Source organism: Phoca vitulina, unplaced genomic scaffold (genome assembly GCF_004348235.1).
Source record: "Phoca vitulina isolate PV1807 unplaced genomic scaffold, GSC_HSeal_1.0 scaffold20, whole genome shotgun sequence".
NCBI classification, from domain to species: domain Eukaryota; kingdom Metazoa; phylum Chordata; class Mammalia; order Carnivora; family Phocidae; genus Phoca; species Phoca vitulina.
This window is the reverse complement of record NW_022589723.1, coordinates 5918973-5938487: the sequence shown is the minus strand read 5'-3', so window position 1 is coordinate 5938487 and position 19515 is coordinate 5918973. Positions and strand designations below refer to the sequence as shown.

At 40.1% G+C, this 19515-nt stretch overlaps 1 protein-coding gene across 8 annotated transcripts in view; it reads left to right on the top strand.

Annotated features, from left to right (window-relative positions):
- MEIS2 (Meis homeobox 2) overlaps positions 1-19515 on the top strand; it is a 203660-nt gene that overhangs the window by 179713 nt on the left and 4432 nt on the right. For all 8 annotated transcript variants that reach the window (XM_032417707.1, XM_032417700.1, XM_032417702.1 and 5 more), the window contains one exon: positions 18102-18160. In XM_032417707.1, the coding sequence (XP_032273598.1) occupies positions 18102-18160 (59 nt within the window). The remainder of the gene's footprint in view (positions 1-18101; positions 18161-19515) is intronic.

Sequence of the window (19515 nt, the reverse complement as noted above, 5' to 3'; positions counted from 1 at the left end):
TTAAATCGGTTTTGACTGCCAGAAGAGTGCTTTTCAAATGAACTGAAGCCCATTCACAGAATCTTGAGTTTTCCCTTCGGAACTTGCCCATATTCCAAAGTACAAAAACTACCCAACTCTCTTTGAGACCTCAACATTTAACTAATCTCTCACATAAAGATCAATTACATACTAGTCATTGTATCAATGTCTTTGAAAAGTACGTTATGCACATCATAGGATATATTTGCAGTACATCGAAGTTCACTCAGACTTCTATTTGCCTGCAGCAAGGATGTGTTTTTACTCTACCATCATCTGCATTTTCCTGGTATCACCCTTTATCTTTTATCACACATGTACACACTTGGAAATATCATTTTCAATATTAAAGGTGGCAAATGCTGCTGGGAGGCCAAGTAATGGGGTGTAGTTTTATTTTATTTTATTTTTTTAAAGATTTTATTTATTTATTTGACAGAGAGAGACACAGCGAGAGAGGGAACACAAGCAGGGGGAGTGGGAGAGGGAGAAGCAGGCTTCCTGCTGAGCAGGGAGCCCAATGTGGGGCTTGATCCCAGAACCCTGAGATCATGACCTGAGCTGAAGGCAGACGCTTAACGACTGAGCCACTCAGGTGCCCCTTATTTTTTTTATTTTAATTTTTTTAGTGGGGTATAGTTTTAGATTGATAAGTAGAATTGGGCCACAATCCCTCAGCTCCCACCACACCACCAAGTGCTTTGGCCCTGGAGGTGAGAATAGCTAGAAGAAAGGAAGTAGCCAACAAAATACAGCTCAACCCTAGCTCTCCAGGGCTAAGAAGAGCGTTAAGAAGCAGCCAGTGGCCACAGTGCAATGTCCAGTTCATTTGATTCCTGGGGCGAAGCAAAACAATATGGTGGATCCCAACTCAGGCCCAACTCTGACGATCCCACCCACAGCCTGTCCTCAGGTGCGTTATGGGTCATGGTCTGATTTCCTCTGAGTATGGTATATTTGTTTTCTTCCTTCCGACCCTTCCTGTGTGCTTGCAAAAAGAAAAAAAATCTCCTTAAGGTTTTTTCGTTTTTTGTTTTTTGTTTTTAAACTGAGTGTCAAGTCAAGAGAGATTTAAAGTCCCAGGGTACCCTTAATGAAAAATGAGTCTGTGTGTGTGCATTCAGTGTATGTGCGTGCAGGCATATTGCAAGAGACAAATTTCGAGGTTTTTAAAATTATTATACATTTGCTTTGTCTTTATAATCTTTCCCTGCAGGACTTTAAGGAAATAGTTGCTTTAACATTTTGCTCTTTGGAAATGGCTAATAGGTGGTATTAAAACTGTGTTTCACTGGCATTGTTAATGAATATCTTCAGTCACAGATACACGAGTGGCCATTATTTGATGAGGAATAACTCTTCAAGATGGTAACCACCTCCTGAAGGCTGAAACCTATGCTTGTTTAATGGAGAATCTTGAACAAAATATAGGTTTTATGCAGATCCAAAGTATATGTTCACTTTTAATTTCTTAAAATACAAGCTCCTCAACCACACCTATGGATTAACTTGGAAAAATAACCTAGCTAACGTTTTTATTGAGCATCTGCTCTGACCAGGCTATCGAGCTAGGTGTGAGGAACAAAGTCAGTCAGTCAGAGCTTGATGTAGACAGTTCATTTCAAAGGGATTCCAAAATTAAATATTAGAAATAACATTAAATTTTACCTTCAGGTTAAAACATACAGTGTGTCTTATTTTGTGTATCCCTCTGTAACATAAACCACAAAGTAGCTTTTTCCCTTCTGTGTTTGGGTTTTTGAGGTGTGGACAGTGGAAACAAACATCATAAAAACTAGCAAGGCCCTCCCTGCGGCCTGGGGGCCATTTTCTGTTTACACTGACATCATTTTGACACTTTAGCACCTTTTTTCCCCCCAGGAGTAGAGGGTGGGGGTCAGTCTTCTCGGTAGGAATTTTCAAAGACAAAGTTGTAAAAGGAAAAAAAAACTAAAGTTTGTGTTCCTTTATCTATGTGGATATGACAGATTAAAAGCAAGGCAGGTAGGCAGAGCTTGTTTAATCCCTCACCAAGGTGGCAATCTCAGAGGCTTTGATGTTGTCTGGTCGCAAGGCCCCTGAGACTTTGAGGAACCAAATTCAGTTGACTTTATGTGGCTTGCCTATCCCTTCTGGTGTTCAAAAACGAAAGGAAAAGGTCCCTGCACCTTTTTGTCTCCTTCCTTTATTGTACAGTTTGCTTTGTTTGTTTGATTTTAAAACTGCCATTATGTGAAAGTGTTGCAAGTATAAATAATTGAGAAGATAACTCTGTAGGGAAACCACTTTTGCTGCCTTTGTGCAAAGGCAGCTCATTATGGCTCTGAGCTGCAGTATTCCATAAGCGCAATTATGCAACATCAGGATGTCATGGATATTAACCAAGGGGAGTAGATAAGAGACGGGGAAAATAATTTTGTAACTTACTTAATTAAATTTATTTGGTTTTTCAAATAGTTCCTCGAGTGTATAATTTTCCCGACCCCTCCATCGTTGCCGTGGTCTTTGTAGGAGTGTTGTTCACCGTTTGTTTTTTGGCATTCTTCCTCAGTTCTGTATGGACCTAAAATGTATTTATATTGGGGTTTAATTTCCACCCAAGGAGAGGTTACCCATGAAAATGGAAGCATAATTTGGTCATGAGGCTGTTATCCCCCCTGGGGCTTATATCGCCAGTTAATATATGTTAATACAGCGAAGTGAACAAAAGGTTAAATAAGTGGGTCAGGCTCCGAACAAGTCCTCTGCTGCTTCCTTCTGCTTAAACGGAAGGAAAAGCCCATAATGGCGCTCGCCTGACGTTCACCCCCATCATTTTAAGAATTGCTTTGCCAATCCTTCACAGCAAATAGTAATTTTAAGTGGACCAAAACAGAGCTCTCAGGGTGTTTGCACTCCATGGTAATGATAGAGTAGCTGTGCTCCCTGGAGTCAATAAAGCCCAACAATTGAGTCATTTTTGCCTCCTGTGAGTGAATCATTGCTGTTAGCCTGAATGACAGGATTGCTTCTGGAACTGGAGCCCTTCGCCGGGCTGACCTCATCCCAGGACAGCAAGGTTCAGGGGGCAGGCAGGTGATGTTTAACACAGTTCTAAGTAAAAGCTGATTTTGTACTTGTACGACGCTCTGTAAACAAGAGCATAGCGTCGGTGGAGGGAGGGGAGGGAGGGGCATTTGATGTCTGTCCATGTACTTTAACCAAAGCAGCGCTTCCCCTTTCCCTGTCGCCTTCTCCTTTCTTCCCGCCCCCCACCACCTCCTCCAGTCTCTGTTTCTCTCCGCCCCATCTCCCACCCTTCATACACGTAAATATCCCACACTTGTAGCTGGCATGCTAACGTCAGGTGGCCACAGACCAGTCCCCCTTCTGATTAATGAAAGATGCAGATGGGATTGCCGAAAGGAAAATGATCTTAGGCTTGAGAGTCATCTTCAGTGTCTAAGAATCATTCTGAAGCAGAAATTTTAGCCATCTATAGCCAAATACTAAATAATAGCTGTTGTTTTTGTAATAGGTCATTGAGAAAATATGAGGAAAATAGGAAACGGGAAAGGTTAGAGAAAACAGCCCAGCCTAAAATTGTCTAATGATTAAATTGTCTTTGAGATAGAAAAGTTCTAAAGAACGTTTTCCAGCCCCATTTCTGAACCCCATTTTCAACATTCTGGGGGCCAAAGTCCTATGGAGTAGTCAGACTTCGTAATTTTGGAGGTGGGATTGTGAACAGTTAAGATACAAAAGAAGAACCCAAGAAATGGTTCTCCGTCTCTAGAGTCTGACTTGAGAAAATATGACCATGGAAGTCCTTTAATAGGATAATTGACAAATCCTATTTAATAGATTGTTTGATAAATTGTTGATGAATTGTTTCAAAATACAACTTTGGTTAAAAACCAGAATCTTGCTTCATTTTTTCAAATCCTTGGAACCCTAGTGCCCCTAAAATCTTAACAAAGTAAGAAATTGATTTGTATCATCGCTCCTTCTTACAGACTTAGAATATATTTAAGCCTATTAAAGTCTGTGGCATAACCATAGCAGCAACACCAAGCATGCATTTTGTTCCCCTTAGTGTTGTCCCCTACATTTATTTGCCCTACCACCCCTATTTTGGAGAAACACTTACTGATGCTAATATCCCTCAGAGCACAATTTGGGGAAAACTTCCTTAGAAAAATATAATGAAAAAGAATCTATTTTAAGAAAGTTTTCTATTCTCCTTTACTTTCTGAATCTCACAAATCTTTCTCCTTCATTTCCTACTCACTATTCCTGTCCGAACACATACACACACACCCCATAGAAGTTCATTGACCTCAGTTCCCATTACTCTTAGCCTAGTCTCTCTTCTCAAGTCAAGCAGACTTATCATGCTCCAATATAACTATATCATCTGTTCCCCAGCCTAGAAAAGTCTGATACTCACTTTCTGCCAAATCAAGTCCTTCTCTTCCTTTACCCTCCATGGAAGATATGACTGGCCTCTCTAGTGCCCAGATGGATTCACACCTTTAAACTAATGCCTCTAGTCTGTATCTTTAGTTGTTTCTGAATGCAAAGATAACCAGATCAGAGCCAGGAAGCCAGAGTTCTTTCCCATCCTAGCTCCTCAGGGATTCAGCTATCTATGCCCCTTGCAAAATGAGGATAAGAAAATTCCTACAAGCTCTTACATTCTCAATTCTGCATTATTTCCAAGGTGGAGGAACCCTATTTTCATACACTCAGTTATTTGTTCACCAAACATTTTATTGAGGATGTACTATATTCTTGACTCAATAATATAGAATTGAGATGTGGTCCCTGCTCTCTGAGGCTATCTGGTGGGAAGCTGGACAAGTAAGTTTGTGATTATGGTATTGAATAAATGCTATGATGTGCATATTAGATAGGTGCTACCGACTGAGGAAGTGCTTCTTACTCAGACTGGAATCAGGGAAGTTACCTCAAAGAGATGTTCTCTGAAGAGAATTTTGGAGTGTGTGTTGACCAGATGGCCATGGGAGAAATGCCAGTCCAGACAGAAGGGGTAGTGTGTTCCTGGTTAGTTGGCATATTAACTTTATGCTTATGCTTATTTTTTAAAGTTTATTTATTTATCTTAAGTAATCTCTACACTTGACATGGGGCTCAAATTCACGACTCCAAGATCAAGAGTCCCGTGCTCTTCGGACTGAGCCAGCCAGACACCCCACTTTATACTTATTACTTGCCTTTTTGTTTATTTGTACATTACCTGACTCCAAAGTCAGAATCTGTGGCACTTAAACCAATTTCTAAATTAAATTATTTTTGGATAGACAATGATGTTACTTTATCTTTATTGTGAAAATGGAGATCATTCAAATGCCATCATTTTCATTTCTAATAGTTAAATTAAACCACTTTAGGGGAAATTCTGATAGATGTGAAATATGAATATGCTCTAAAATTCTTTCAGATTGCAGTACAATGTGTTTGTGTCTTTGTCTATTGGAGATTATAGCTCTATGTGGAATGTCAGAATCAAAGGTTGATGTCTTTATTTCTCTGCAAATCAGGGCAGGGGGAAATCCACTAACTAACCCTCTAAAGCTAAAATATTTAAGGACTAAAGCGGATGTGGCATAACTGCTGGTTTGCTGAGTCTCTTGTGGTTTATAAAGATATATTTTATGTCTTTTATGATTACGGGATGATGCTAAAAATTTTGTGGGTAATAATACCGTCACATTGGAAAGACTGCATACAACATCTCTGGAGAAGATAGAGAATGCTACCTGGCTGTCAAGTCAAGGTGTTTAATTGGTTATTAAGAAAAGCAGCTAGGAAATTTTATTTGGAATTTGGTCTTTGATGTTTGAACATCATAAACATGAGAACATTAAGTCGTATGTTCATAAATACATATTTTTTTTGCTTCTTGATACAATGGGATATGTTTTATTAATTTTTAAACATTATTGTTAAATATATAGCTGTTAGAATTATAGCTTATTTTAAATGACTTTAAATTTGTTCAGATTTTTGATTTTTTTATTCCTTTGGCACCTGTACTAGATGCCGACATAAACTGGTTAAATAGCATTTGGTTTAAACAGAAAGACTGAAACATATATGCATATTTATGATATTTTGTTTGTTGGATCTCTCTTAATATTACTTGACTTTCTGTGTTTTAATCTCATTTTTTCGTATTTTGGGTTGAAGCCACTCCAAAGCTTAACACCTAGGAGATTTCTCACTTATGGTTCCCTTTAAAAGTGCTAAAATCTCAGCCTCTCAAACAAGAGACCAAGCTACAATTTAAAGAAAGCAGTGGTATTGATAAAGGGCCCTAAGAATGTTGCCACCTTCTGCATGTGTCTTCTTCTGCCACATCCTTTCTTTTAAACCAGCAGGAGAACTGAAAGAAGGATAAGAGCCTGGCCCATCCAAACACTTCTGGCATGACAAGCTGGTCTTCTGAAGTTTCCCCTGCTGCTTTAGAAAAAGGAGCCCTACAGACAAATGAAAGAGCCACGGGCACATTCACATGCATAGCACCTTCCCTCCAAACACCAAGTGGCTTTAGATTGCTGGCGTTGGGGTGGTTTGGCCTCAGATGAAGAATAGGGACTTGAGAACCATTTGTTTCCACACCATTTTGGGTGAAGTGCTGTATTTTTCACCTTAAAAGACCATTTAAAAAGAAAAATATGGTTTGAGAGGAGGACACAATTTGGAAGCCATCACACTTAATGGAGTCCCTTTTAAATGTAACACTTTGTCCCATCAATTCTCTTCTAAATTAGTTGTCACTACCTAGAGGAAACCTACCCTTGATTGTCTTACGCTATTGCTTAAAAACATACAGTGTCCTATGTGTATTTTCTTATATCCGGTTTTCAAAATGCTCTCGTAAATTCTATCACTTAAACTTACCCTTGTTAAGTATAGAGTGGAACACAACTTGTGCCCACAGGGTGGCCAGTGTGTTATTACCATTGGCCTCTACATCTGCTCACACAGATTATCTCAGGAGTACAAGAAAAAGCAAACTAGACCCCATAGAAAGAAGGCCCCGGCCACAGCGGTTCTTACTGACAATTGACTTGGCCAGCCATTATTAGATAGACTTTGTAAAATCTGGAGGATATATGAAAAGGAAGTAGTTTTTGGAGGCAGCCAGGCCATTTATTATACTTGTTGACACAGCTCTGGAATACTCATATAGTTTTGGAGTTTTGAAGAAACGAGAGGGTTTTGAAGTAAAATTGTTTCTTTCCGGGGCGCCTGGGTGGCTCAGTTGTTAAGCGTCTGCCTTCGGCTCAGGTCATGATCCCAGGGTCCTGGGATCGAGCCCCACGTCGGGCTCCCTGCTCCGCGGGAAGCCTGCTTCTCCCTCTCCCACTCCCCCTGCTTGTGTTCCCTCTCTCACTGTGTCTCTCTCTGTCAAATAAATAAATAAAATCTTAAAAAAATTAAAAAATAAAAAAAAAAATAAAAAATAAAATTGTTTCTTTCCAACCCTTCACTCTTCTTTTGTCCTTTGTCTTGAGTGTCCTGCATAGCTTCTCAGCCTGAGAGTCCCACTGTCCACTCAGAGGTAACATTTGGAAGGTTGAGTTTGCCTCTCCTCACCAAAACAAATAGGCATTCCTTCTAAATTTGCAATTTTCATCAACTGCACAGCATACCATACCAAAGATACATTCTCGGGTTTATGCTCTTAATATCTTTCCTACTTGTATTTCTTCTTTGCTGAATTCCTCAGCAGCCCTCCACGCAACCTGTCCTACTTCCTTTTCACCTCTACCACCTTAATCTGCATTCACTTTATCTCCCTCTCCTGCTTGGATTAGACCTTTCTACCTTCTCAGCTTCTACCTTCTCATCAGCATAACTCCTCAAGCACCATATTTTGTGTTATCATTCCACTATTAAGGAATTTCAGGGATTCAGTTGGTCACTCGAGAATGTTCACTAGTGTGGGAGAAATGGGCAGGTGTTGGTCAAAGGGTATGACTTCCAGTTGGAAGATGAATAAGTTCTGGAGAGCTGGTGCACAGCATGGTGGCTATGGTCAGCAGTACTGTACTGTGTACTTGAATGTTGCTGAGAGAGTAGACCTTAAATGTTCTCACCACAAAATAGAAATGGTAATTACGTGACACGATGGAGGTGTTAGCGAATGCCCCAGTGGTCATCCTTTTGTGATATGTATGGTTATCAAACCAACACGTTATACCTGAAACTTACACAGTGATACAGGTCAATTATATCTCAATAAAATTGGGGGCAGGGGGGAGAAAGAACTTCCACCAGCTTGTCTGTTAACTGTAGTCAACTTTTCCAAAACCAGGAGCCAGTGTGGATTCAATCCCCTTGCACAAAATGGGCCCTCATGTGCCTTAGTTTCTAGAAAGTGCATGCCATTTCCTTATTTCCTTCCTCTCCAGTGTTCTCTGCTCTTTTCATCTGGTTCAGCTTTCCTCCTCCACGAATTCAGTGATTAACCTCCATCTGACTTTTAAAATTGACCCTCTCACACTAACTTACCGAGTGTGGACAGTGTTGATTTGCAATTATGAGGTATTATCAAATTGTGCTTTTCAGTTAGTTTCTGTGGGTGTGAAGAGTAAAAATCTTTAAAGGTATGAACTGCATTTTCAAAATTTTAAATATATATAGAGAGAGGGTTACATAATTATATATTTATGTATTACATGTAATTTCTTATTACATACAACCTTGTCATATTTTATCATTAAACTGGTGTTTTGTTAAGTGTAGAATGTAGAAGATTTTTATGTGACACATGTGTACAGATTGCTGTGGACCTTAAAAAAAATTCATTCCAATTTTTATAGGATAGAAAAAGAATGAAAATAGGCCTTACATGATCTCTGCTTCTCTATACCTTGCTTTCCCTTCCTACCCGCTATTGTCCCTGCTTTGGAACCCAGTGTCTTACTGGGATACACACGAACACACACACACACCGAAAGCATCTACTAGTACAATTCTGTCAACATGGAGGAGGTGGGTGCTTAGTAACTTTTGCCTGACCAAAGGGCAACATAGGACAAAGCAAGAAATGAGGTTGAGAAAAATCTCTGTTCCCCCTGGAAAGTGAGAGAGGGGGAGAAGAGAGCAAACACTAGAGTGTGGCACGACCAAAGTAGAAGCAAGGATTTTTTTTTTTAGCAACTGTTCTTTTCTCCTTTGTTTTCAGCATTCCCACCCACAACATTCCTGTCTTTGACCTATGTGACCTATGTGGCTAAATATCCTAGAGTTCATAACTCTTTCTCATATATATATCTTTATCACCCTTTCCTCCAGAGTAGCACAGAAAACCTACCCAGGTGTTAATCTCTGGCAAAGTGTATCGTCACTTGTATGTGTGTATGTGTATGTGAATTATGTGTGCACGCACACACATACGTGTACATCTATACATATGGTTGATGATGTCTCACAGTTTATCTCAAGGCCACATTGTTTCATGTTCCACTTGGTTGGCAGGGCATCTCTGACCTGACAGATTTATCCATTAAGAATAGGATCATATGTATGAAACCAGCTTAATTCTTAGCAAGACAAACGCATATGGCTTATGTAGATTTTGTTGTTGATTTTTTCCCTTATATGTTACTCAGGAAGTCTGTGTCAGTGTAAATCAGTGGTAATGAAATCAACATTATGGAATCTTTGATATTGCATTTGCTAAAAGCTTTCTGGATGTTTAATTCAGCTTTTAATGATTGATATTATTGACAGGGGATAAACATTTTTGATGGATATATTTGCTCACAGATTTTTAAAAAAAAATCTAATCCTTTTTTCCTCTTTGAGTTAAAGAGTGCAATGCTATTAGAGAGGAAACAGTTCAAATGTGGTCATCACAGGTTGGTGGCTCCAAAAATAGAAACTCACTTAGGGTAAAATTTGCTGTCAGGAAAAATGGAGCATTCTTTCTGAACTCAGGAACGTGTGGTTCATGCGAACTTGCTTGTAGATGGTTGCTACAATAAGGCTTCTTTCATACAGGTGTGTTTATGCCCCAGGCTTGCTGGCCACAGTCCATTCCATTTACAGAAGCTGAATTAAACAATAACTACCGCATTGCAAAAAATGGTGGTGGGGGGGGAGCGGAGGGGGAAAGGTGAGCGTCAAAGGAGATGCCTGAGAGCTTTGTTAGGGCCAAGAAAAACCCTGTTGCAGTTGTCAGAGCTTGTTGATGTTGCTGGGAACGGCACTTTTTTTTTTTCTCCTGGATTTTGTGGTTCTGCCTTAGGAAAGAAAGTAAAATAGAACGGAAGAACAAAGTCCTACTCTATAAATCAGCAGCTGCTCCTTGCCAGATCAAAGGAGTGACATTTTTGCTCCTGGACTACTTGTCCACTTGAGGGCTTGACAGGCAGCTAACAGCTGGCCTGCTAGACCGTATGGGAGAATCAGCCTACATCTTCTTCCGAGCAGATGACAAGCTAATCAGAGAGATATCCATAGCAGAGGGCATGTGAGTGTACCTTGATCTCCTCAAACATATCTAATACATAATTGCTAAACAGCTTGGTGCATTTCTGGCAAGTTAATGCTTAGGTAGTTTCCACTGAGAAGTAGGATAAAGATATTAATACTTCAATCAAAGGTGATCATGAAGGCTAAAAAGATCCTAGATTTTTGAGATCTTCTCCTCTTAGAGTGAATTAGTAAATGGTTAGGAACATAATGAGAATTGGCTTAAGTGTATGTAACTGATATGAAGTGACTGGTTGACTTTTCAAAGCCCAGTCAGGCTTTCGTGTTTAGGTAGATGAACAGGTAATGGGTAATTGGTAATTTGAAAATGATGACTCCTGCTTTTTATGCTGATAGAATTGAATGAAGCTGTAGATGTTCTGTGTCTGCAAAAAGTTGTTTTCAGAAGCCTCGTAAGGTGTGTCGCTATACAGATCTGGAATTTTAATGTCAGTAGTAAAATTTCCAAAGTAATTCAGTTTCTTGTTGATTTCCATCTGCCATAAATCATGTACAAGATGAGGTAATATACTACAACTTATGTCTATTGACTTAGTATTTTATCTTTAAGAGGATAGATCCTAGATATGAATAGCTAAGGAAGTGTACGTGTTTTCCCCTCCCTTGCTTTCAAGTAGCTTTGAAGGATCACTTTTATAGTACCTGATAAATAGCCACATATGTATAATCTGATGGCATTCTGTAAGAGTAACAGTCCTTCAAAATCATAACCTGCTGGGATGTTTTGTTGCATGCTATCAGGTCTGATTATACTTACGGAAGAGTGTTTATTGTTGCTTGGTATTATAAAGGAAATACAAGATAATTTCCTATCTTAAAGAAAATTTCCCAAATACTTTTGTTGAACAGTCTTTACTATTGGCCATAGAAACTTTCATCAGATAAGATGCCAAATTCTCCAGATCACCTTAAAAAATTTTTTTAATTATAAAAATAATTATGCTTATTATTAAAACTCAAACAGTAGGGGGACCTGGGTGGCTTAGTCAGTTAAGTGTCCGACTGAGTGTGGCTCCATGTTGGGTGTGGAGCCTGCTTAAGATTCTCTCCCTCCCTCTCTCCCTCTCATGCCAAACCCACACATGCTCGTGCGTGCTCTCTCTAAAACAAACAAAAACAAACCTCAAACACTAAAGAAATAAATGTAAAAAAAGAAAAAAGAAAAGAAGAGGAAAGAAAACTCTACCATCTTCTTACTATCCATCCCTGAAGAACAGTTTCCACAAAAACATGTTATTGGCCAAAATTTTCCTTTAGGAAGTACAGATGGAGTAAAAATGAATTAAATTATTATAAATTTTTTGATCACTTGCCTTGAGCAACAAAGGACTGTTTAGGTCTCAGGTAATTTAAGAGAATAATACATGCATTTTCATAGCTAAGTTTCATGCTTAAAACGATCTTTGCAGGTTTCTGTTCTTCGGAAGAGCACTCGATCATTTCTGTGGTAGAGCCCCACTTCTCAAACTTAAATGTGCATAGATCACCTGGAGATCTTTAAAGTACTGACTCAGATTCAGTAGTGCCAGGCTGGGGACTACTAGATTTCTACAGTTCTAACAAACTCCAGGTGATGTTGATGTGACTGGTCTGTGGAACACACTTAGACCTGCAGGGGTGTCAAGAACCATTTTGGAGAGTGTGATTCCAAAATAGCTTGTCCCACTACCCTGTGCCCTACCAGGTGCCTACTCCAGTGTCTAAAATCCCCCCCCCCCCATGGCATTATACATTTAAATTAGCTGTGGTCTTGGACCCTACCACATGGACACATGCTACTTGTAAGGGTAAAACACATTATCACCCCCTGTTCAAACCAGCATGGATTTGCTTTATAGTCACCCACCTAGTCTTAATTATTACCTTTGAGAGAACAGAGCTCTTTAGGAGAGGACTTTAGATAGGTGCATTTTGAGTGTAAGCTAACATTTAATGAGCTGTTACTATGTGTCAGGTGCTATGCCAAGGATTTTACATATGACATCTCCCTTAATCCTCAAAACAATCTGGGCTCAAAAAAAAAAAAAAAAAAATCTGGGCTCAACCACTGCCCTATTATAGACAGGAAACAAACTGAGGCCTGGAAGTTTAAGTAGACTTGCCCAAGGTCACACAGCAAGTAAAGGGCAGAGAATATGAGCCCATGCTCTCCATCACTTTGTTCTATGGAGAAGTCTGGAATATGGAACAATACTTGTGAAGGGTTTGCCCAAGGTAGGGTATTTTAGTAAAAAACCTATGTAAGCCCTTGTAACTCTAGGGAAGAATTAGATAAAAGAATATTGAAAAAATATAGTAGAAGGTCATTAAATTATTAGCTACTTTATAATTTCATCCAGAGCCTTTCATGTGTCCGGCATGAGCCTTCCACTACTTGGGGCATATTCATAAAGCTACAAAATGTTTGTGATTCCAGATTAGTAGCATGTGTTCATATTACAAATTTACGAGTAATTAGTTCATGTGTTTTTGGAGTTGTAGATAAGTCTAGTATCTCTCAAATTATAAATTAATCTGTAGCTCAGGGAAATTATGAACTGTGAATGTGTTTCTGAGCAGCCCATGAATCTCCTTCATTTACCTTACTTTGCTCACAGTTGTCTGTGAGAAAAGACTCCTTGCGTGGCCATCAATGAAAAACTTAATGTTGGCAACATGACCCCATCATTCACAGGCCTGAGTACATGTTCAAAGACATTAAACCTGCTTAGTTCACCGATTGAACCATTTTTATGTATCTTACTGAGAAAATCCCACTCTTAGCCATAACCGCAGCACAGAGAAAAAAAAACTTGCTTCTTGTGTGTGTGAACTAAGAGAAACAGTGAAGAAGCCTGCGAACTGATTTGTCAGGGTTGAGGCTTCCTTGTTTCCGAGGCCAACCAGTAGCAAGCTTCATGAATGGGCACCCTCACTGAGGAGTCCCATGGCTGGGGAAAGTGGAGAAGCAGAACTTTTTCATTTTTCAACAGGTCCCCAGTCACCAAGCGGCCTCTAACACCTCTTCCAAGTTAATCTGATCCCTCTTCAACAGTTCAACCCCCTTCCTGGACCAGACCAATCCATGGAAAAGCTTCCATGCAGGGATTCCTGGTTCCTCCTCAGAGCGTTCAGGGCTGGCGGCCTTCCAGGTGACTCCACAGAGGCCTGTACTTTCTAACAAAAGGAATGCTGCCTAAAGAAGTTGGTTACCAGGTGTGGCATGAAGTTAGTGAACCAGAAAGAAGGGATTTATCAGTCATTTAAAAAGAAGGTGGGGGGGGGTGGGGAGGGGGAGAAAGAAAAGAAAAGAAATCAACCAACAAGCAGGAATGACACCTAAGCCTACTTCTATCAATCTGAAATATGCTTTGGAGTGAAAAACCTTTCAAAGAAAAACCACGATGGTCAGATTCAGTGGCAGAAAAATATGCTAGGCTGAAAAGTTTGGCTCTTCTGTTGGGGGGCCTGAGGTGGGGTTTGGGGGTGGGGAGGTCTCCAGGAGCTCTCTCTCCAGCAAGACAGCAGGGTGGGATTTCAATGATGTTTTGCTCCCTTGGGTTTATTCTTTTTAATATATTCTTTTTTTCATCTCTAAGTTGACTCGGAAAGGCCTCATGATTCTTGGAAAGTCATTGAATTTATTTCTATAATTGAGTTATTTTTAAGCTAACAGTCAGTATATAATTTTTAAGAATCGCACATACTAATGCATTTTCTATTTTTGTAAAATTTAGTGAGAAAGTAGATAGTCTTAGTAGATACTCTCCAGAGTCTTTGTGTGAGCCTGGATACTAACTTTGTGTTCAATACAAATCAATGGAACTAGTGCACTTTAGGGTACTCATTCCCTAAGGAGTCACTAATGGAGTTATCTGTAGCCCTTAAAAAAAGTCACAATGAGGCTAATGAAAATTTTTGCTAAGTGAAATCTGGATAAGGCACTAAGCTTACTAGCACATTTTATTTATGGCATTTATCATATATGGCACATTTTACACACAAGTTTTACAAATCTCAGGATGTTTTTAAGAGCTATTTAATTTCTAAAAGACTTTATAATTTCAGGTTAAATTGTTTATCCAATAAAGAAGTATATTATATATCCTCAACTTCAAAATCAGTCTGGGGATGACATTAAAACTTAGAAAAATTTTTAATATCAGATACAGATGAAAAACTTAACAGTCTTTGAATTGGAAATAACTTGTGGGGGTTTTCATTAAAGTTGGGTGCAGCTTGCTGCATTTTGGTTAGTTGGATGTCTTCAGCAATTTTTCAAATGTTTTGGGTTTGGCAAAGTCCAAAATGTTTTTGCCAAGACCCTCTTTTCCCCTTATTTTTTAAACCCGTGTGAAATTCAAGGATAACTTAATCCATATGTGTCTGATTCATTTACACTTAACTCATCAAAATGTTATTTTGTAAGACCCATTTAATATCCAAAAAACCTTTTGAGTCTTTTTAAGACAAGTCTTTTGTCTTTGAACCAGTGAGTTGCATTTTTCCATATGAATGGAGCTTGGACCTTGAAAGATGGAAGATCAGTTGATTTTTCAACTTAGACTCTTCAAATTTTAAGTAGAATCAAAACTTGATATTCTGTTTACTGCTTGAGCACTGAATAAGGTCATTTTAAAATATAGATCAGAGGAAGTGGAAAAAATTTCATGTCATGTAATTTGGGGAAAGACTGCATTTGGAAATTTTATCTTAGTAATACTAAAGAAATAAAAGTTACTCCTACTTTGATTTTTTTTTTAATCTATAATTAAATGGCTCCATTTTATGTACATTGATATGTTTTCCAAGAGAGGCCTGTGGATCATCAGTACGGTGGGGTAATCTCATTTTTTTTAGTGTTAACTCACAGTCAACTCATTAATTGTTCATTTTTATAACAACATCTACGGTATTTACAAAAGATATCCCAAGATCAGGGGCATTGACAATTGGCAGGAGTTTGTAAGTTAAGAGATTTCTGAAAAATTGGGGCCCATGTGTTTTAAAAATTCTGTGTGATTTGAAAGAATATGGTAGAATTATGAATCTGGCAAGATATAGCCCTATGGATCAAAAACATTGTTTGAGAACAAAAATTCAGAGACGCTGAATGGAACCCACGTCAAAAGAGCAGCCTCTCCCCGAACCCTTTGTAAAAGGATCTAGTTGAAAACCTTCAGAGGCTTCTATGCATATTTGTTTAGTAGAACTGGGCACGGAAAGGCCATCGCCATAACTGCTAGTGAACATCCAGGCCATGCTATGGTAACTAGTCGAAAATGTAAGACTGGAGTGGCATTTCCAAGTTCAGCGCTTCTATAAAGACCTGCTAGCACACAGAATGCTTTTTTAATGTCCTGCATTGTTGTGTGTCCCCCATTGAACAACCTTTTGAGCGGACCCCTGTTTTTACTAATGTAAACATTCTGACGAGTATCCAAAGAAATGACCTTTGAGTGAACCTCTAACCTTCCCCGTAATTATTTGTTTGAAGACAGTGTGGAGTTCTCCTGCTGAGAACTAAGAACCATGATGCCTTGCAGCTCTGCGAGGAAGGGAGTGTTTGGGGGAACTGGAGAGAAAGACATAAATAAGGGAACAACCTCCAGATGTAAATAATAAAAGAGTAAAAGGGTGAAATTAAAAAGGGAAAAAATAGCAATTCGTTTTACCTAAAGAGTTGGCCTATAGGAAAAAACAAAACCAGGATTAGTAGCACATAAAAAGAGGTGAAACCTCTGCCATGTGTGTCCTCCCTTAGAAACTTCAAGGAGGAGAGAAAAGGTTTCTCCGGGCTCTCCTGAGCCTCCCAGTTGGTCTTAACCTGAGCTGATAAAGAGAGTTCCTGGGGGTGCAAATCACGGGTCAGTCCTCCTTGGTCCCAGTAAAAACAGTGGGGAAAGAGTAGATAATTAAATTCCTTTTCCGATTTAAGAGATGCTTCTGGAACGCCTTGTGATCTGGTCAGATAGTCCTCAGTGATGCTTACGTGCCAGGTGGGAATAAATGTGCAGTTTCCACTCTCCTTTTGTTTTCACCTCTCACTGCCTGTCACTTCCCCCCCCCCTTCGCACCCCCCCAGACCTGAGGGGGTGTAGCATTTTTTGACAACTGAGCTATACTTGCTTAAGTAATAAAGAAGTTCATTGTTCTGCAAACAAACACCATATGCAAAAGACACCTTTGGTTTTTCTTGCAGCTCTTATTCTTTGGCCTAACTGTATTCCCACTAGAGTGCTCCCAGGAGGCCTGACCAAAGTGTGGGCTGCTGTCCTCCTAGGAAGGGACTTCAACTCCTTAGGAACGCAGAGCTGCCAACACACACTAGAATTTTTCTGGCTAATTTCAAAGAATGGGTTTTCAGTTCCTGCCTGTGGCCCCATGCGGACTCATTAATCATGAAGTCCCCCTGCACTTAAGATTTGAGAGTAGAAATACTGGGAAATGTTGTAAGTGGGTATATTTTTATATTTTTAAAGAACCACTAGCTGTCTTCTAGGCGTCCTGCCCTCCCTCTGTGACCCCCCCCCAAAATGCACAGCCAAGTGAATCCTGTACATCAGCTCAAATGTGCGGGCAGTGCGCATCATGAAATGCACAGGGACAAGGGTAACTTGCAAACAGTAGAAAATGGTTTTGTTTTTATTAAATTTGGAGAAATAAAGGAGATTTCTTATCATCTTACTGTTTGTACATGAATATTTGATGGGCATTATTAAACATTAAAGTAACACGAAGTAGGCACTTATTTTTGGATTTCCCACAAAATTAGATCCAGGCTTCTAGACGAAGTAACTGCTGCTCCTTATATTCCTGTGATTCAGCCACCACCTGATTTGAGAACGTTTCTTGGGCTCTAATATCAACCATGTGTACCTGAGGCTCTGTCTTTCTAGTGGGTTGAAAGGTGGCTGGGTTTATGGTTGGCAGTTACCTTATCCCTGCCCTGGGTGTCCCAGCCTAGACTGGAAAGGCCGCCCCCAGCTGGCACTGACCTCTAAATGACCCCTAACTTTACAGGCTTAAACTGCGGGAGTTGCCGAAGAGCAGAAGTCTTTCTGGCCAGCACTTATTACTGCTGTGTTGGTGATAAAACTTCAGACAGCCTAATTGATGGCTTTGCTGACCTAACAATACCTTGTGAAAGCACAGGGCCAGAGCCTGGTCTCCATTTATGACCAGCTGCAAAGGGGAAGCTAGATCTCCCTATGATGGGGAGTTTAGGGAAAGGGGGGGAAAAAAAATCCTCCAGCCTGTGAACTTTAACCAGATTCCAGCTTGTTCAAGAAGCAGAAACACGATGGCAAATTAATAGACGTTTTCTCAGGGAACCCTTTTCTCCCCCCAACTCCCCCCACCTTCCCTGAGTCTTTGTCACAAGTCAACCTCAAGTGGTTTGGGAGGTGATGGAGATGATCCAGTCAACTATTTTTGAACCCTGGAAAGGGAAAACTGCCTTTGGATTTAAGAATTGAGAATTTTCAGGAGATGTTTGACCATGTTGTGTTCTCCTCAGCGTTCGTGCGAAAGTGCTCACGGGGCACCGAAACCGCCTTAGATGATTGGGCTTCTCTGTTCTGTTTCAGGTTTATTAATGCCAGAAGAAGAATAGTACAGCCCATGATTGACCAGTCAAATCGAGCAGGCAAGTTCCAACTAGTATCTCCATTCATGTCCCATAGGCACAAATCCTCATCAAGTTATACTCTAGGAGTTTCACCACCTGGTAAATAAATGCTTCCATCAGGCATCCTGGGAGGATTTTTTTTTTTTTTTTAATGTCCCCAGAATTCCATTCTAGGAAGCAACTTCACTAATTGGTGCTAATTGGAGATTTCCCACCCTGACTCTCCTGAAACTGCTTTTTACTTTCCTTCTGAATTGGTAATTGGGCACGAGTATTAGTGCCACAAGCAGTTTGTTTGACTGTGAGCTCTGGAATTACTCATTGCTTGTCTGCATCGATCATTAGCACACTCTCATTTTCTTGTTACCCACAATTCCTTGGTGTTCGCGTTGCTTTCACTCCTAGAGCATCCCCTGTTAAACTCATTGTATCCATTCATTTGCTCCGACTATTCATAATACTCTATTAGGGCCTGACATGCTGCATCGCCAGCATATTTTTTATTAAAAGATTATTAACTTTGTTTGAAATGCTTCACATCCATCCCACTAAAATACGTGTGGGGTTTTCTCACAGTGTGTCTGAGTTTCTCTGAGGCAGTTATTGTGCGGTACTTTCGAGCCATGCCCATGAACTCTCCTAATCATCCCACTCTGAGATTTCCTTAGTTTACTGAGGCATTTCGCTGTCCTGCAAGAAGGTCTATGGGAAAACACTATTTTCCGTGGGGGTGATGACTGTTGTCAGTAACGAGTGTGTCCAACGTGGAGATTTAAATTGTGGCCTCAGTTTTAAAGAATGTAAGAAAATCCGTTTCCTTCGGCAAAATTTTCCCACTAACACCGAAATGTTGTTCCACTCCTGGAGGCCAGGGGGCCTGTTGGAGAAGAATTTACAACAATTCCAAGAGTCTATTGACCATGTTTACATTTTCCTTGGTTCGAGTAAAAAGGCAAATGTTCCGTGGGGTCTGTTTAACCTTGCAAAACTGTGCTCAAATCCCAAGTGTTTGGGTCTGATGTGAAAATCTGTTTTTAAGCCCCCAGAGAGGGCAGGATCACCAAGTTTTCCAACTAAATCGCACATTGCGGTATTTATATTCTGGCTGGTCCCAAGCTCCCTGTCCTCCTTCCCCCTAACCGAGGCATAAGGAAAGCACCAAAGGCTGCAGAGGATGACCCACCTGTTAACCGGCCGGGGGCAGTCTCTCCTCCAGACCATTTTTAAAGCTACTCGCCCCCTTCCCTCAGTTTCCATAGAACAGCACAGACAGACCCCACCCCCAGTGTGAAGGCGCCACCCCCCAGGTTGTTGCTAGAACATTTCAGTGCTGCAGCGACAACAATTGCTGATTGTTTGGTATATCTTTTCTT